A 12002-nucleotide genomic window follows, 5' to 3' on the forward strand; every position below is an offset into this window, starting at 1 on the left:
ATAAGACTATTAACTTTTAACACTTTCAAACTATACGACGATTTTAATTAAACTTGAACTTGCCATTTGTAAAACAAGTCAAAAGTTTAAATTTGGCGCAGACATTATTGCAGTTATAAACCGGGTAATGCCGGTTCATCATTTTGAACCGGGAAAAAACCCACTACGAATAAGAGTTTCTGTTAACCAGTACAAGATATAGCTCTGTCCAGGACCCGTGCGAAAATATCCCACTATCCAAACGCAAGCAGCAGACCAGCAGTTTAGTTTCGTCACAACGATATCTAATTTTTACTTTTCTTAATTTTTGCTTTGTCCTCTCTTGACATCTACAATGGATCGAGTACATGTCCTTCTTTTTGGGCTACCACTCTTTCTCCTATGCAGCGACCTTTTAAACCTCTTTACTCCACCGCCACCACCTCCTCCGTCGCATCCGAAACCCAGCCACCACCACCATCACCACCATCACCAACCCCAACTTAATCCGGAAACCTCAGAATTCTCTACACCGGTAATCTCATGAATCTTTCAATCACCTCTATCAAAAGATTAAGTTTTTATATCTGGGTTTTTGTTAATTGTATTATTACTGGTATAATTTTTTTTTGTCTTACTGCAGAAACCTGTGGGAGGACTCGGGTATGGCAGTACAGTAAACATAAACTTTTGCGCTTCTTGCTCATATAGGTATTTATCTGTTTTTTATTGGATTTATAATTTGTTTGGTTTTAATGGTGTTTGATTGACGTTTGATGCTGGGATCATAGACATGTGTAGCATAGAATTTAAATTCTGTTGATTATGTTTAGTGCGTATTCTTTTTAAGTTAATTGTGATTGAAACTATGTTGTACGCATGTTAATCTGGAGGTTATTTGGAAAATTAAACGGAGGAAGAGTGCTTAGTTTACTTGAACTTTTGGGGTATTGCTATTCTTTACCAATATCTAGATATATTTGCTTGTAAAGGATCGGAGCTCAGTGAATACGCCAAGCAAAAGCCGCTTGTGAAAATAGGGATATGGCTACTGATTGCTTTAGGCATTAAGAGTCAGATACTCGATCTCATTGTTTTTGGAGATTTTACAATGGCACTATGATTGGTAGATTACCTGGCTTGCCTTTTTTTATAGATTTACTTATTGGGAAAGTAAATTAGTTACTTGGTTAAAAGCTCTGAAGGAAAGTTTTAATCTCATCTTCGTGTTGCTTTCCACAGGGGTAATGCAGTAACCATGAAGAAGATGTTGGAGACTCAATTTCCTGGAATTGATGTTGTCCTTGAAAATTATCCCCCACCTATGCCCAAGCGTCTGCTTGCTAAAGTGGTCCCAGCTGTTCAATTTGGAGTCATTGGGATTATCATGGCTGGTGAACAGATTTTTCCAATGATGGGAATTATGACACCTCCTCCGTGGTATTATTCTTTGCGCGCCAATAGATTTGGATCTATTGCATCCACCTGGCTTCTTGGAAACTTTTTGCAGTCCTTCCTACAAAGCTCTGGGGCTTTTGAAGTATACTACAATGATGAATTGGTAAGTCACCTTTTTGTTTGTCTCCTATAACCCAAAAAAAAATCACCTCTTTGTTTGTCAAATTGTGTCTGAAATACATGTTTGCTTAATTAAAATGATTTTGGTCACTTGATTAATTGCTATGTTTGAAACTAATTGAAGTCTCGACAAGTTCATGCTGGTGATGTAGTAAGGTAATGCATCTGATCTAGTAAATAGATATGCCAATAAACTATTTACTGAAAAAATATATTTTCTGGGGACTCATGCCACTAGACATTTGCCACCATTAAAACAGGTATATAGGTCGGATAGGCTGTACTATTTGTTGGGTTTTTAATGCTTGACATATAAGATCACCAAATAGCTTACATTCTTCCATTTTTCAATGCTCGAATATCCTTTAAAGTTGCAGTTAGTTTTTAATACCACTGTTTCTACTGACTGTTTGAGAATGCTGTTTTGATATTGTCCGTGATGGCAAATCATATTTCATTTGTGTGGCTTGACACGAATTTGATCTCATGTTGTTTCATTTCCTGAATTTGTTATTCTATAACCATTGTTTAAGAAAATTTAGTTTTTGCATGTTGGAAGAAATAAACCTGTAGCTTAATAATTTTTTCATTCCTTTTACATTTGTTCCCTCTCTACATTGTAGGTCTTCTCTAAACTGAAGGAGGGCAGGTTTCCAGGCGAGATCGAGCTAAAAGAACTTGTTTTCAAAAAATTGTCAACATCAAGACTTGAGGATGGCCTTTGAGGAGTATGGTCTTGGTTCATTGTCTGATAATGGAGGGTTAAAACCAAGGGATTGAAGTGCAATAGGTCCATGTAAGATGTCACGATTTAGAGTAGCACCAAACATAAGCAGATATTATGCCATTTTGTTAATGTAAATTTGAACCTGCATTAAGGTCATTCCAAGACAGTTGATCTCAAAGTGAAACATCAGATATGGAGCATGTTGATTAACTATATTTTTCCAGAGTGAGTTAGGTTTTCATAATTACATTTATCTATCCTATATTCATGTTAGATCTCTTGAATGCCATCTCACATTTTGTAACATAATTATATCATGAGAAACAATAATTCTAGGTCAACAACCTTCTCTCACAACCTCCGTCGTAAATGGATAGGCGGGATCCATACAAGCAGACGAGACCTATTTTGCGAGTTGACTAATGACAAGTTATCACGTTTGGGGTTGTGAGATTGTATTGTGAACGTAACATTATTCCATGAGAAAACAACTGAAATGGCAAGCCTGAAATTGTCAATTAGATGTAGTAATGGCAAAGCCTGAAACTGTCAATTTGATGCAGTACGAACCATGGACAGGGCATCATGCCATTTTGTGATGGTAAATTGGAACCTGAATGAAGCAGAAAAGTCTTCAGTAGAAGATGCATACCCATCAATGTAGGCCAGGTTAGCATGCGATAGGCATGTAACAGAATCATCAGAAATTAACCGACGTTTTCTTGAACAACTTTAACAAATGAGGTATTAATTTGCTTGGGGTTTGACCCTGCGAATGATCTTGAAAACCCCTCTAAATTGAGAAACCAAACACTGGCAAGTTTGAAAATGCGCAAAGATAACTTCTTATACCATCTTCCAATGTAACGAGTCTCCCAAAGCCAATTGGGAAGGTTGCCGACATAAAGTAGGGGTGTTCGGTTTCGGGTATCTGCACTTTTGAGGGAACCAGAATCAGAACCGGAACCGACGGTTCCTTGAAATTTGGAACCAGAACCGAACCACGGTTCCGGTTCCTAATACTCAGAACCAGAACCTGTAATAACGGTTTGGGTTCCGATTCTGGGTACCCTATAAAATTACATGACCCCCCAAAGTTTTTAAAATGGTAAAAAAACCCTTAAAACTACAATACCCCCCCACCTGGCACTTGTTAACAAAAATAAAATTACAAATTATAAATTCAAAATTACAAACTCCATTACTTTTTAAAGGTAGATTCTCAAAAGGCAAACCAACTTACTTTAAATGTTGTGAAATATAAATATAAATGTATTCACACAACTTTTTCTACAAAAGTTTTTATTAACCCCCCTAATCTTTAATTTTATTTTATATTTGTCTCGGTTCCTGGCTCCGGTTCCAAAAATTTGGACCCAGAACCTACCCATTGACGACTGATTCTGGATAGGAACCGGAACCAAACCCAGGGTATCCGCCAATTCCGGTTCCAACCGATTCTTTTGAACACCCCTATCATAAACGTTGTTCTGGACTTACCATCAAAGTGCCATAAAAGTTAGAAACTGGCGGTTGATTCAGAAAGAAACTAAAGAACAAAAGTTTGATGAGTGAGTGAACATTTACCATAGCAGTTTCTACTCTACAACTCGAAAGGGAAAGTGTTCTTAAGAAAATTATTTATAGAACACATCTCAATGCTCAACTTGCTAGCTTCCATTCAAACATTCATACACCCAAGCTTCTGTATGCTTGATTTTAACAATTGGGAGTTCCAAGGTTTCTACTATTTCAATGATCTTCTACTTGGAGGGAACTGTTAGTATTTTAACATTAATTTAACGTTCAGCAGTTTACAAAGTTTTTGTCAAAGTTGTAAACAGAAGCTTACAAAGTATTAATTCAATGTATAACAATTAACATTGATAGTCGGTGTTCTGAAACTTATAATTAACAATGGCCAAATGAAGTAACAAATCTGCACATAGTATGTCGGAACTGGGAAGAATTAAATAAACTGCATTGTCTGATCAGGTTACCCTTTATTTCTTCCTTCTTGAATCAAGGGATCAGACCAGAATAAAAGGGATGTGGAGGTCTTGAAGCCAAATACCAAAATCCATTCCTTCATCACATACTTACAGGAATGCCCCAAACCTGCAATTGAGGACAAAAAGATCCTTTGAGGGGGTGCAACTGACACTTCTAAAACATAACAACCTAGCACGTCCTATAATCCTATCGTTCAAACCTCAGGTAGTACATTAACAACAAGAAGAATGTATAGAATTTACCTAATAAAAAAAGTACAAGAAAAGTAAAAAGCTATGCATACCACTCTTCAAATCTATATTCTGCTTATATCACGACCAAACACAATAGTTGTAGCCCAGTTGACTGCTACATAGAATCTGTTCCTCCAGCTAACGACACGGGTTAGGTATGCCGAGCGCCAGATTATCCAACTGAAAAATCCTGCCATGGATATACCTTTTGATTCCTGTAAAAGATGCTCCAAAGTTAATACTTGTTTTAGCTTGAAGCTAAAGAGAAAAGGCTTGCAAGTATAAAGAGAGTCACCTTGCTTTGTCTTAGGTCCACAAGAGCCTTGTGTCGGCCAAGTGTTGCCATGCTTCCCAGATGCTTGTACACAAATGGGTCTCCAAAATCCATGTCCTTTGCACTGTTTGCATGTCCACCACCGGCTTTACCAATTTTGTTCAATAGACTAGCAAGATATTTACCTTGCCGCTCTGCAACCTTTTCAAAAAACTCATTTCAGGGAAATTCTACGACCCAGAAACAAATTGTTAGCCTAAGATAAACATATAACAGCATCATTTAACAACATCCACAAAGAAACATATCAGCAAATAAAAAGGAAAAAAATAGCACATTTTCAATTATGACACTGACTACAAGAGTAACTTCTTCCAATAATTTAGCTAGTATAATGGCATCTAAAGATCATATTACTATGTATGCCAATGCTTAATTGAGAGTCCAGCTTTACATAATCAAAAGCATCAAAGGAGTAAATTCTATTGTCTCTTGTATATAACTGAAAGGAAATAGACAATAGAAATATCTCTTTTCATCTCAGACTATATCATGAATAAACAGGTACAGTGGCATCAAAAGCAGATTTCACCAGAACCAAAAGGCCCCAGCTTGAAATTGTGACTAAAACTGAAAAGGTTGAAGCTGTTCATAGATCACCTGGGCCAAAGCTGGAAGGACAGATTTACCAGTACTATCAAGATACCCACTGCAGTCACCAATTGCAAACACATCTTGGACAGAAGGAATTTGCATCCACTCATTAACACCAACCCTTTGAACATATAGAAACAAATGTATAAGAAATTACCGCCAAGTAAATATACTTTACTCAAGGAGCAGAAATCATTTCAAATTTTGGTTAATTGCCTACAAGATAAGAAATCACAAAGCAGAAAAGCATAACACAGCATTCAAAATAATCCATATCAGAATGTGATGTGAAAACTTTTTAATCGTATTGAAGGTAGCCGGCGAAGCATGTGCAAACTTGAAAAAGAAGTACTAGTTCTAAATGCTATGAAAATTTTGAGAACTCATCAATTAAATGAATTATGATAGTTCATACTGATTATATAGGAATCCATTCTTTCCAAGATATTCAAACACAACTACAAAGTTTTCTGACAGAATTCTGAGACTGGTTTTCCAGAGAGTATATACTCCTTCCAAGAAAAATTCTCTTCAGTGTCCTATTGTCAAAATTTCCACATCACCTAAAAACTTTGGTATAAAATCCTTCATAACAAGGCAAGGACAATATGTACTTACCTGCCACCAGGTGATTTTTGAAGGTCTAGAGACTTTACAAGAGGTGAGGGGCCAACACCTGTTGACCATACTAACAACCCGTATGGGACCTCTGTGCCATCATTAAGAATTAGTTTCTGAGATTGAACATCCTTGACAACCCCACGCACAAGATGAACTCCTGACTGAGAAAAACTACTAAATGAGCAAATAAAGAGACCTGGAAGTCAAATAAAAATTAACAAGAAATTGTTTAACAATTCTGTGAAAGAATGTTTCCTTTGAAGACTTTGAAAGGAGATTAACTAGTGCAAATTTGACAACAATGATGATATCAATTATGTGACTACAATATGTTAGCATCAACAGAAATTTCTCACCTTTTGCAACTGCTTAGTTGCATAGCGACGAAGTCGATCATCAAATGAAGATAATATCTCATTTGCCTGTGAAGATTTAACAACTGCAGTCAATTTAAAATAATTTGATATATTTTTGGGAACTCTAATACGGGGCTTCAGCTGAAAAAAAATCCTAAATATGCTCTCAAAGTAATTATAAGACATTTCCAGCCAAAATCCTTGTTAACTAGCATTTAACTTAAAAAATAATGGAGGATGACATTTATTACTTTACATGTAACGAAGAAACAAAATTATATTTTATAACTTGAACTAGTATTCCCCAAACCTCGATTAAAGTAACATGAATATAATCTTTCACGTGGGCGTATGTTTGATGAACATCTCTGATTATGAAATCACTAAGTTCACCACTGAACTCGACTCCTGTGGGTCCACCTCCTACAACGACACAATGTAGGAGTCTGCACTTCTCTTCTTCAGTTATCCCTGCCTCCACACCAAACCAGAAAGTACAATTTAACAGAAATTCATATCATATGATTTTACCGCCAAAAATAGAAGATAAGGGAAAAATAAAGGGTTGGTCAAAGTATCTTACCAGGCATATCGGACAGCATCAAGTTAAGGAGTAGCTTCCTTCGAATCTCCTGAGCATGATGAACTTCACGAAGAAAAATTGCATTCTCTTTCACACCATGAATTCCAAAGGTGGAGGCTTCTGCTCCCAATGCAATTACCAACTTGTCATATGAAATTTTAAAATTCCAAGGATGCAATGTGTCTAATCCATCAGTGACAGTTTCACAATTCACCTTCATTACCCAAAACAAAAGTTTTCACAATTCACCTTCATTACCCAAAACAAAAGTTTTCACAATTTTGCCTTCACACAAGTTCAAATTTCCAAACTTACAAATTTGCAACAAAAGCTATATTACTTATGGCTAACACATGATCGCCAATTCCTGAAATGCTCAAATCAAACAATCAAACTTTAAAAATGACATCACGCATTTTCATTTGAAGTCACCAATATAAGCGTACCTCAATCCATTCTTCTATACTATTATCATCAACATATTCATTGACAGATACTTAAATTTCCCAAAAAAAAAAAAAAACCATGAAGATCATTGGAAACCCACTAGTTAATTCATACACAGTAACTTAGTTAACTCTAAATATCCTGCATCCAATTTGTGTATATGTAAAAATCAAATGCCACCATTACACATTTTCGACTCCAAGTCATTAATATAAGTACTTCAATCCATTCTTCTATTATTATCATCATCAACATACGAAGAAGACCATCACAGAACCACAAGTCAATTCGGAGTCATTAACCAAACTGGTACAAATCCAATGTAAATAATGAACTCATAAAGCTCTGACAAAGAAGTAATTCAAAACCTGAATAACAACAAACTTACCAAATGTTTATCAGCATCAATCCCAGTACAATTAGCAAGAAAAAAGTAAGAGCCCGGTTCCCTCGAAATAGCTGGCTGAATCCGGCCAATGGGTTCAGCCACTGACCTGAATTCCAGAGTCCCAACACACGTGGACGCCAAAAGCGGAGTAAAAACCATGTGATTCCTCGGAGACACGCAGACAACATCGTAAATACTCGTGTCCAAATCCTTCATTAACCGGCACCCCGCCCATCCCGACCCCAGCACCACCACTCTCGGCTTCTCCCCGGCCTTCGTGGGCCCCAGCCCGGATCCCTGCACAACTTGTGGTGACAGTGATGATGCGGATGAAACGTCCGTAGTGTAACGTGACAGACACGTGAGTATTGAGTAGGTCGACGTGGAAAACGTGGGTTTGACTTTGTGAAGTGAAGAAGAAGAAGATGATGATAATGATGATGATTTCAGTAAGGGGTTTAGAATTAGATTCTTGAACCAAACCATAGCTGAGTTTTCACTTTGAGAGGTGCTTCTCCGGTAATCTGGGACAGAGTTCCAGAGATTTGGGGTTCAGAGAGAGCAGATGTAAACGAGGATTGAATTAGTTACGTGTCAGTCGCTGCATGTGCCACAGTTTATTTTCAGCACGTGGTTTGCCACGTCAATATCGGCCAACTAGGACTGTGATCCATTGGGCCTAGGCCCAAGCTTTTTTGATGTGGACTTCAAACTGAATTTGGCCCTTGTTAAATGGATATTGTCATTAAGAATATCTATATTGATGTCCAGGACTTCGGGCCAGCTTACGCACATGTCGGCTCTCGGATAATCAGATGGATAATCGAACCTGAGGTTATGTGTCTATTCACACTATCTTTAATTGGAATACCATGATGAACATTTTCTAAAGTAAATATATGCTCGTAAATTAATACCACATGAGTTGATCGAAATTTTAGTTTCGATTCATAAGAAATTTAAAAGCAAAATAAATAAATAAAGTTAGAGATTTATTTTATTTATTTGTTATACATATGTAGGAAAGATATATGTATAAAGCTCCCGCACTAAGCAAAACGAGAGCATATACATACATGCATATTATTTTTGCACAGATATATGTTAATATATAAAGGTAAACATGACAAAGCTTGCATGGATCTCAGCCTTTCCGGCCACCGCCGCCGCCTCCTCCTTTGCTCCTCGGATCATGGCCACGGTTGGCTGATGGTTCGCCGTAATCATTAACACTCACGGCCATCAAAGACCTTCCACCACCCACCATTTCATCAATATTATTATTCCCTGTGTCAAGTAACCACCCAATGTTAATTGTAAGACAGATGCCTCGCAATTGTAACATTTTCAGTAAATAAAAATTGGAGTTTCTAAGAAACTAGTCAAATATTATTAACCCTAGACGAACCAAAGTTGTCGCTTACGATAACACAAGAAGAGTTGGTAGTAAGAACCAGACATCTATGCGACCAGATAGAAGGAATCCAGCTGACTTATTTATCGCACAAAGCACAATACAATTTAACCCACCAACCATTGATTTAAACACAAAAATAACTGTGCTTAGGTATTCTACTATACTAACTTATTCATTTCAAGTTCAGAACTCCTAAAGAAAGTGCAGTTCTTGTAAAGAGAACATCAATGATCACCCTAATTACTTTGGCTAGGGGACTGAAGAGAAATATATTCTTGACGTCTCTGCGTAAAAGAACACTAGATAAGTAGCCAGCTCAAAGCTTATCCACATCACATCAACAATAGCTATTTGGTTTGACAAGGGTTTTCTGATACCACGAGAAATAGTTAAGGGTATTACTATATAAACATGCCACAGAAGGAAGACAAAAACAAACCTGAAGGTGAAATGATGTTACGTGCAGAAGATAACACGGCAAAGGCAAGCAAAAGGCACAAGCATAGCCTTACTTTCAGCCCCATATATCTCTTTCTTAATATTTTCTCTCTGTTTTGAACTTATGCAATGGAGAGGTCGATAGAAGAGCAACCAGACCACTACCCTCTATTTATAGAGAATGTTGAGAGTTGACGTTAATTTATTTATTTTGCATATCGTGGATGCACGTTCGACACATGAAGAGTGATCTCTTGAATGTGAATGCCATCTCAGCCGTTCAATGTTCATTTATTCAACTCAACTCAACTCAACTCTACTGGGATTGGATTGTTGTCGCTTCCTTTCTCTGAAAAGGAACCAGGCTTACTTTCGACCTCAAAAGTCATAATAAATAAGAGAAATCACGTCGCCCCAGTTTGAAGATTCTGATCATTGATAAGTACGTGCATGATAAAAACTAATAAATTAATGAAATTTACACAATAAAATGTCAAATTATCAATAATTAACCTTAGTATCCGAATGGTTTGATAAGAGACTCTTAGGTGTATTATTTAAAAAGTATAGAATTTGAACCATTTTCGGGTGTTAATAAGAGTAACCACTTAAAGTTTATCCGATCATTAACTTCAAGGCCCAAGAAATTAGTTGAGGTGTGCATAAACTGATCCGAACACTCTCATTTACTAATATATATAAGACAATCATTAAATTATTATACTGTTTTTCACTTTCTGTGCACTCTTTTGTTTCCACTTCCAAAAGCAATAATTCTGATTATAGTAATCACAACTTGGCAATTTCGATGCTTGCCCAGCACTAAACACAGTGTTTATCTCAGCTCTGGCTAATAGAATTATGCACAAAACTGGATAGCCAACCAGCTTAATTGTTATTTCTGATATATAAAATCACATTTATTTTGACTTTCTGATACATCATCTCACGAGTGTAGTTTCCTTTTTAGGTAATTTAGGTTCATCGTACCTACCATTATTCAAGCATTTGGTATTTTAGAGAGTTATAATCAAATTCTGGTGTTAGCTCCACGATGAGCAGTGCAGTGCAGTAATGTCAAAACTTTAGCTGGCGAAAATGAAATCTGAGATCACATATCATAAACCCCACTTTTTGGCCACCAATCAATCAATTTGGTCAAACCATTTGTTCAGAGAAAGGAGCAGAGGTCACATAATTGAATTAATAAAGTTTTTTTCATTTCACAAAATGAAAGTCAATGGTATTCAATCAGGTTACCATAGATACACATGATCCAACATTTGCACATACATAAACAAATACTAAAATTTAAAAAAAAAAAAAAAAAAAAAAAAAAAAAAGCACCTTTGGGTGCCTGAATAGAGAGATAAAAATTCTTAAACATATTACTCGAAAGATCTTAAGTCATCGATTGCTAATAGGAATAGTTATTATCTATTAGAGAGTTTATCTAATGGTTAACTTTAAAGTTCTAGAGACTCGATTGCTAATAAGGGTGCTTCAATGTTTTAAAAAATTAGTCGAAGTGTGGTAAACTAATTCGAACACCTCTGTAACAAAAAAAAAAAAAAAAACAATTGGGAGCCCGCTTTATTTTTTGTCTCATGTAATTAATTTGACTATAATTTGAAGAACAAATGTGTCGGTGGGAAGCCAAGCAGATCTAAGTGATAAAACATTGGGCAAGATTATTTTATGAATATGCCGTCAGCAAGCTTTTATCATTCCACCACACAGAAAGACTTTCTATGAAAAAAATCAAACAGTTATGATTGTGCTTTGCTTAGTGTGACAACTTTTCCATATTTGCACCATTGGGACTAGTACATACCATAACAGGAATATATATATATTCCTGTATCAATGTCAAATATAATGGAAACTCCTCTTTCTGTTCTACTTCTACCCACTAACAAAAATTAACATTGCCTCATTCATGTAAGGCTTAGACTAGAGGCACTACGAGTGGTGCATTTGCAGCCACTAGAGAGAACAAACAAGGTCTCCGGTGACATTTAGACAATCTCAGTACCATCAATTTGCAAAGTGCAAACCCATGTATTCATGCAAAAGGCTTTTCAATGTCCTCCAAACAATGAAAAGCTAAGAATGAGACTTCCAAAATCTTGAACAGAATAAACACAATGCTCAGGGTAATCTCCAGGAAGGAACATATCAGCGAAACTGAAAATTATCATCACGTAATCTTCAAATATGGCTTCCAAAAATTCTCAGTCACAAAGCATGAACAAATAGTTTAAGCAAATACTATCAAGAAGATGATAATCATC

General features: G+C 36.4%; 3 protein-coding genes across 3 annotated transcripts; 1 reads left to right on the forward strand and 2 right to left on the reverse strand.

Annotated features, from left to right (window-relative positions):
- Positions 1-272: 272 nt before the first annotated feature.
- Positions 273-2528, forward strand: LOC116129574 (selT-like protein). Its single transcript, XM_031415292.1, has 4 exons — positions 273-514; positions 623-690; positions 1222-1540; positions 2181-2528. The coding sequence occupies exons 1-4, from the start codon at positions 335-337 to the stop codon at positions 2280-2282; spliced, it is 669 nt and encodes a 222-aa protein (XP_031271152.1). The 5' UTR covers positions 273-334; the 3' UTR covers positions 2283-2528.
- A 1454-nt stretch (positions 2529-3982) lies between these two features.
- Positions 3983-8424, reverse strand: LOC116129626 (internal alternative NAD(P)H-ubiquinone oxidoreductase A2, mitochondrial-like). The gene is made up of 9 exons (XM_031415356.1): positions 7854-8424; positions 7019-7232; positions 6746-6906; positions 6436-6501; positions 6077-6240; positions 5465-5579; positions 4826-5005; positions 4581-4745; positions 3983-4402 (listed from the first exon to the last, which is right to left on the reverse strand). The coding sequence occupies exons 1-8, from the start codon at positions 8337-8339 to the stop codon at positions 4593-4595; spliced, it is 1539 nt and encodes a 512-aa protein (XP_031271216.1). The 5' UTR covers positions 8340-8424; the 3' UTR covers positions 3983-4402; positions 4581-4592.
- A 453-nt stretch (positions 8425-8877) lies between these two features.
- LOC116129434 (protein PSY1-like) lies at positions 8878-9829 on the reverse strand. Its single transcript, XM_031415169.1, has 2 exons — positions 9710-9829; positions 8878-9140 (listed from the first exon to the last, which is right to left on the reverse strand). The coding sequence occupies exons 1-2, from the start codon at positions 9792-9794 to the stop codon at positions 8998-9000; spliced, it is 228 nt and encodes a 75-aa protein (XP_031271029.1). The 5' UTR covers positions 9795-9829; the 3' UTR covers positions 8878-8997.
- Positions 9830-12002: the final 2173 nt, after the last annotated feature.

This window comes from Pistacia vera, unplaced genomic scaffold (genome assembly GCF_008641045.1).
Source record: "Pistacia vera cultivar Batoury unplaced genomic scaffold, PisVer_v2 Contig212, whole genome shotgun sequence".
NCBI classification, from domain to species: Eukaryota; Viridiplantae; Streptophyta; class Magnoliopsida; order Sapindales; family Anacardiaceae; genus Pistacia; species Pistacia vera.

Excerpts from the sequence above, each read along its gene's own strand:
- LOC116129574 (XM_031415292.1), top strand. The coding sequence starts at position 335 with ATGGATCGAGTACATGTCCTTCTTTTTGGGCTACCACTCTTTCTCCTA. Across the intron at positions 691-1,221 it reads TGCGCTTCTTGCTCATATAG|GGGTAATGCAGTAACCATGA; the intron begins GTATTTATCTGT and ends TGCTTTCCACAG. Across the intron at positions 1,541-2,180 it reads TATACTACAATGATGAATTG|GTCTTCTCTAAACTGAAGGA; the intron begins GTAAGTCACCTT and ends TCTACATTGTAG.
- LOC116129626 (XM_031415356.1), bottom strand. The coding sequence starts at position 8,339 with ATGGTTTGGTTCAAGAATCTAATTCTAAACCCCTTACTGAAATCATCA. Across the intron at positions 6,907-7,018 it reads GATGCTGTCCGATATGCCTG|GGATAACTGAAGAAGAGAAG; the intron begins GTAAGATACTTT and ends GTGTGGAGGCAG. Across the intron at positions 4,746-4,825 it reads TGGACCTAAGACAAAGCAAG|GAATCAAAAGGTATATCCAT; the intron begins GTGACTCTCTTT and ends CATCTTTTACAG.
- LOC116129434 (XM_031415169.1), bottom strand. The coding sequence starts at position 9,794 with ATGGGGCTGAAAGTAAGGCTATGCTTGTGCCTTTTGCTTGCCTTTGCC. Across the intron at positions 9,141-9,709 it reads TAACATCATTTCACCTTCAG|GGAATAATAATATTGATGAA; the intron begins GTTTGTTTTTGT and ends TACTTGACACAG.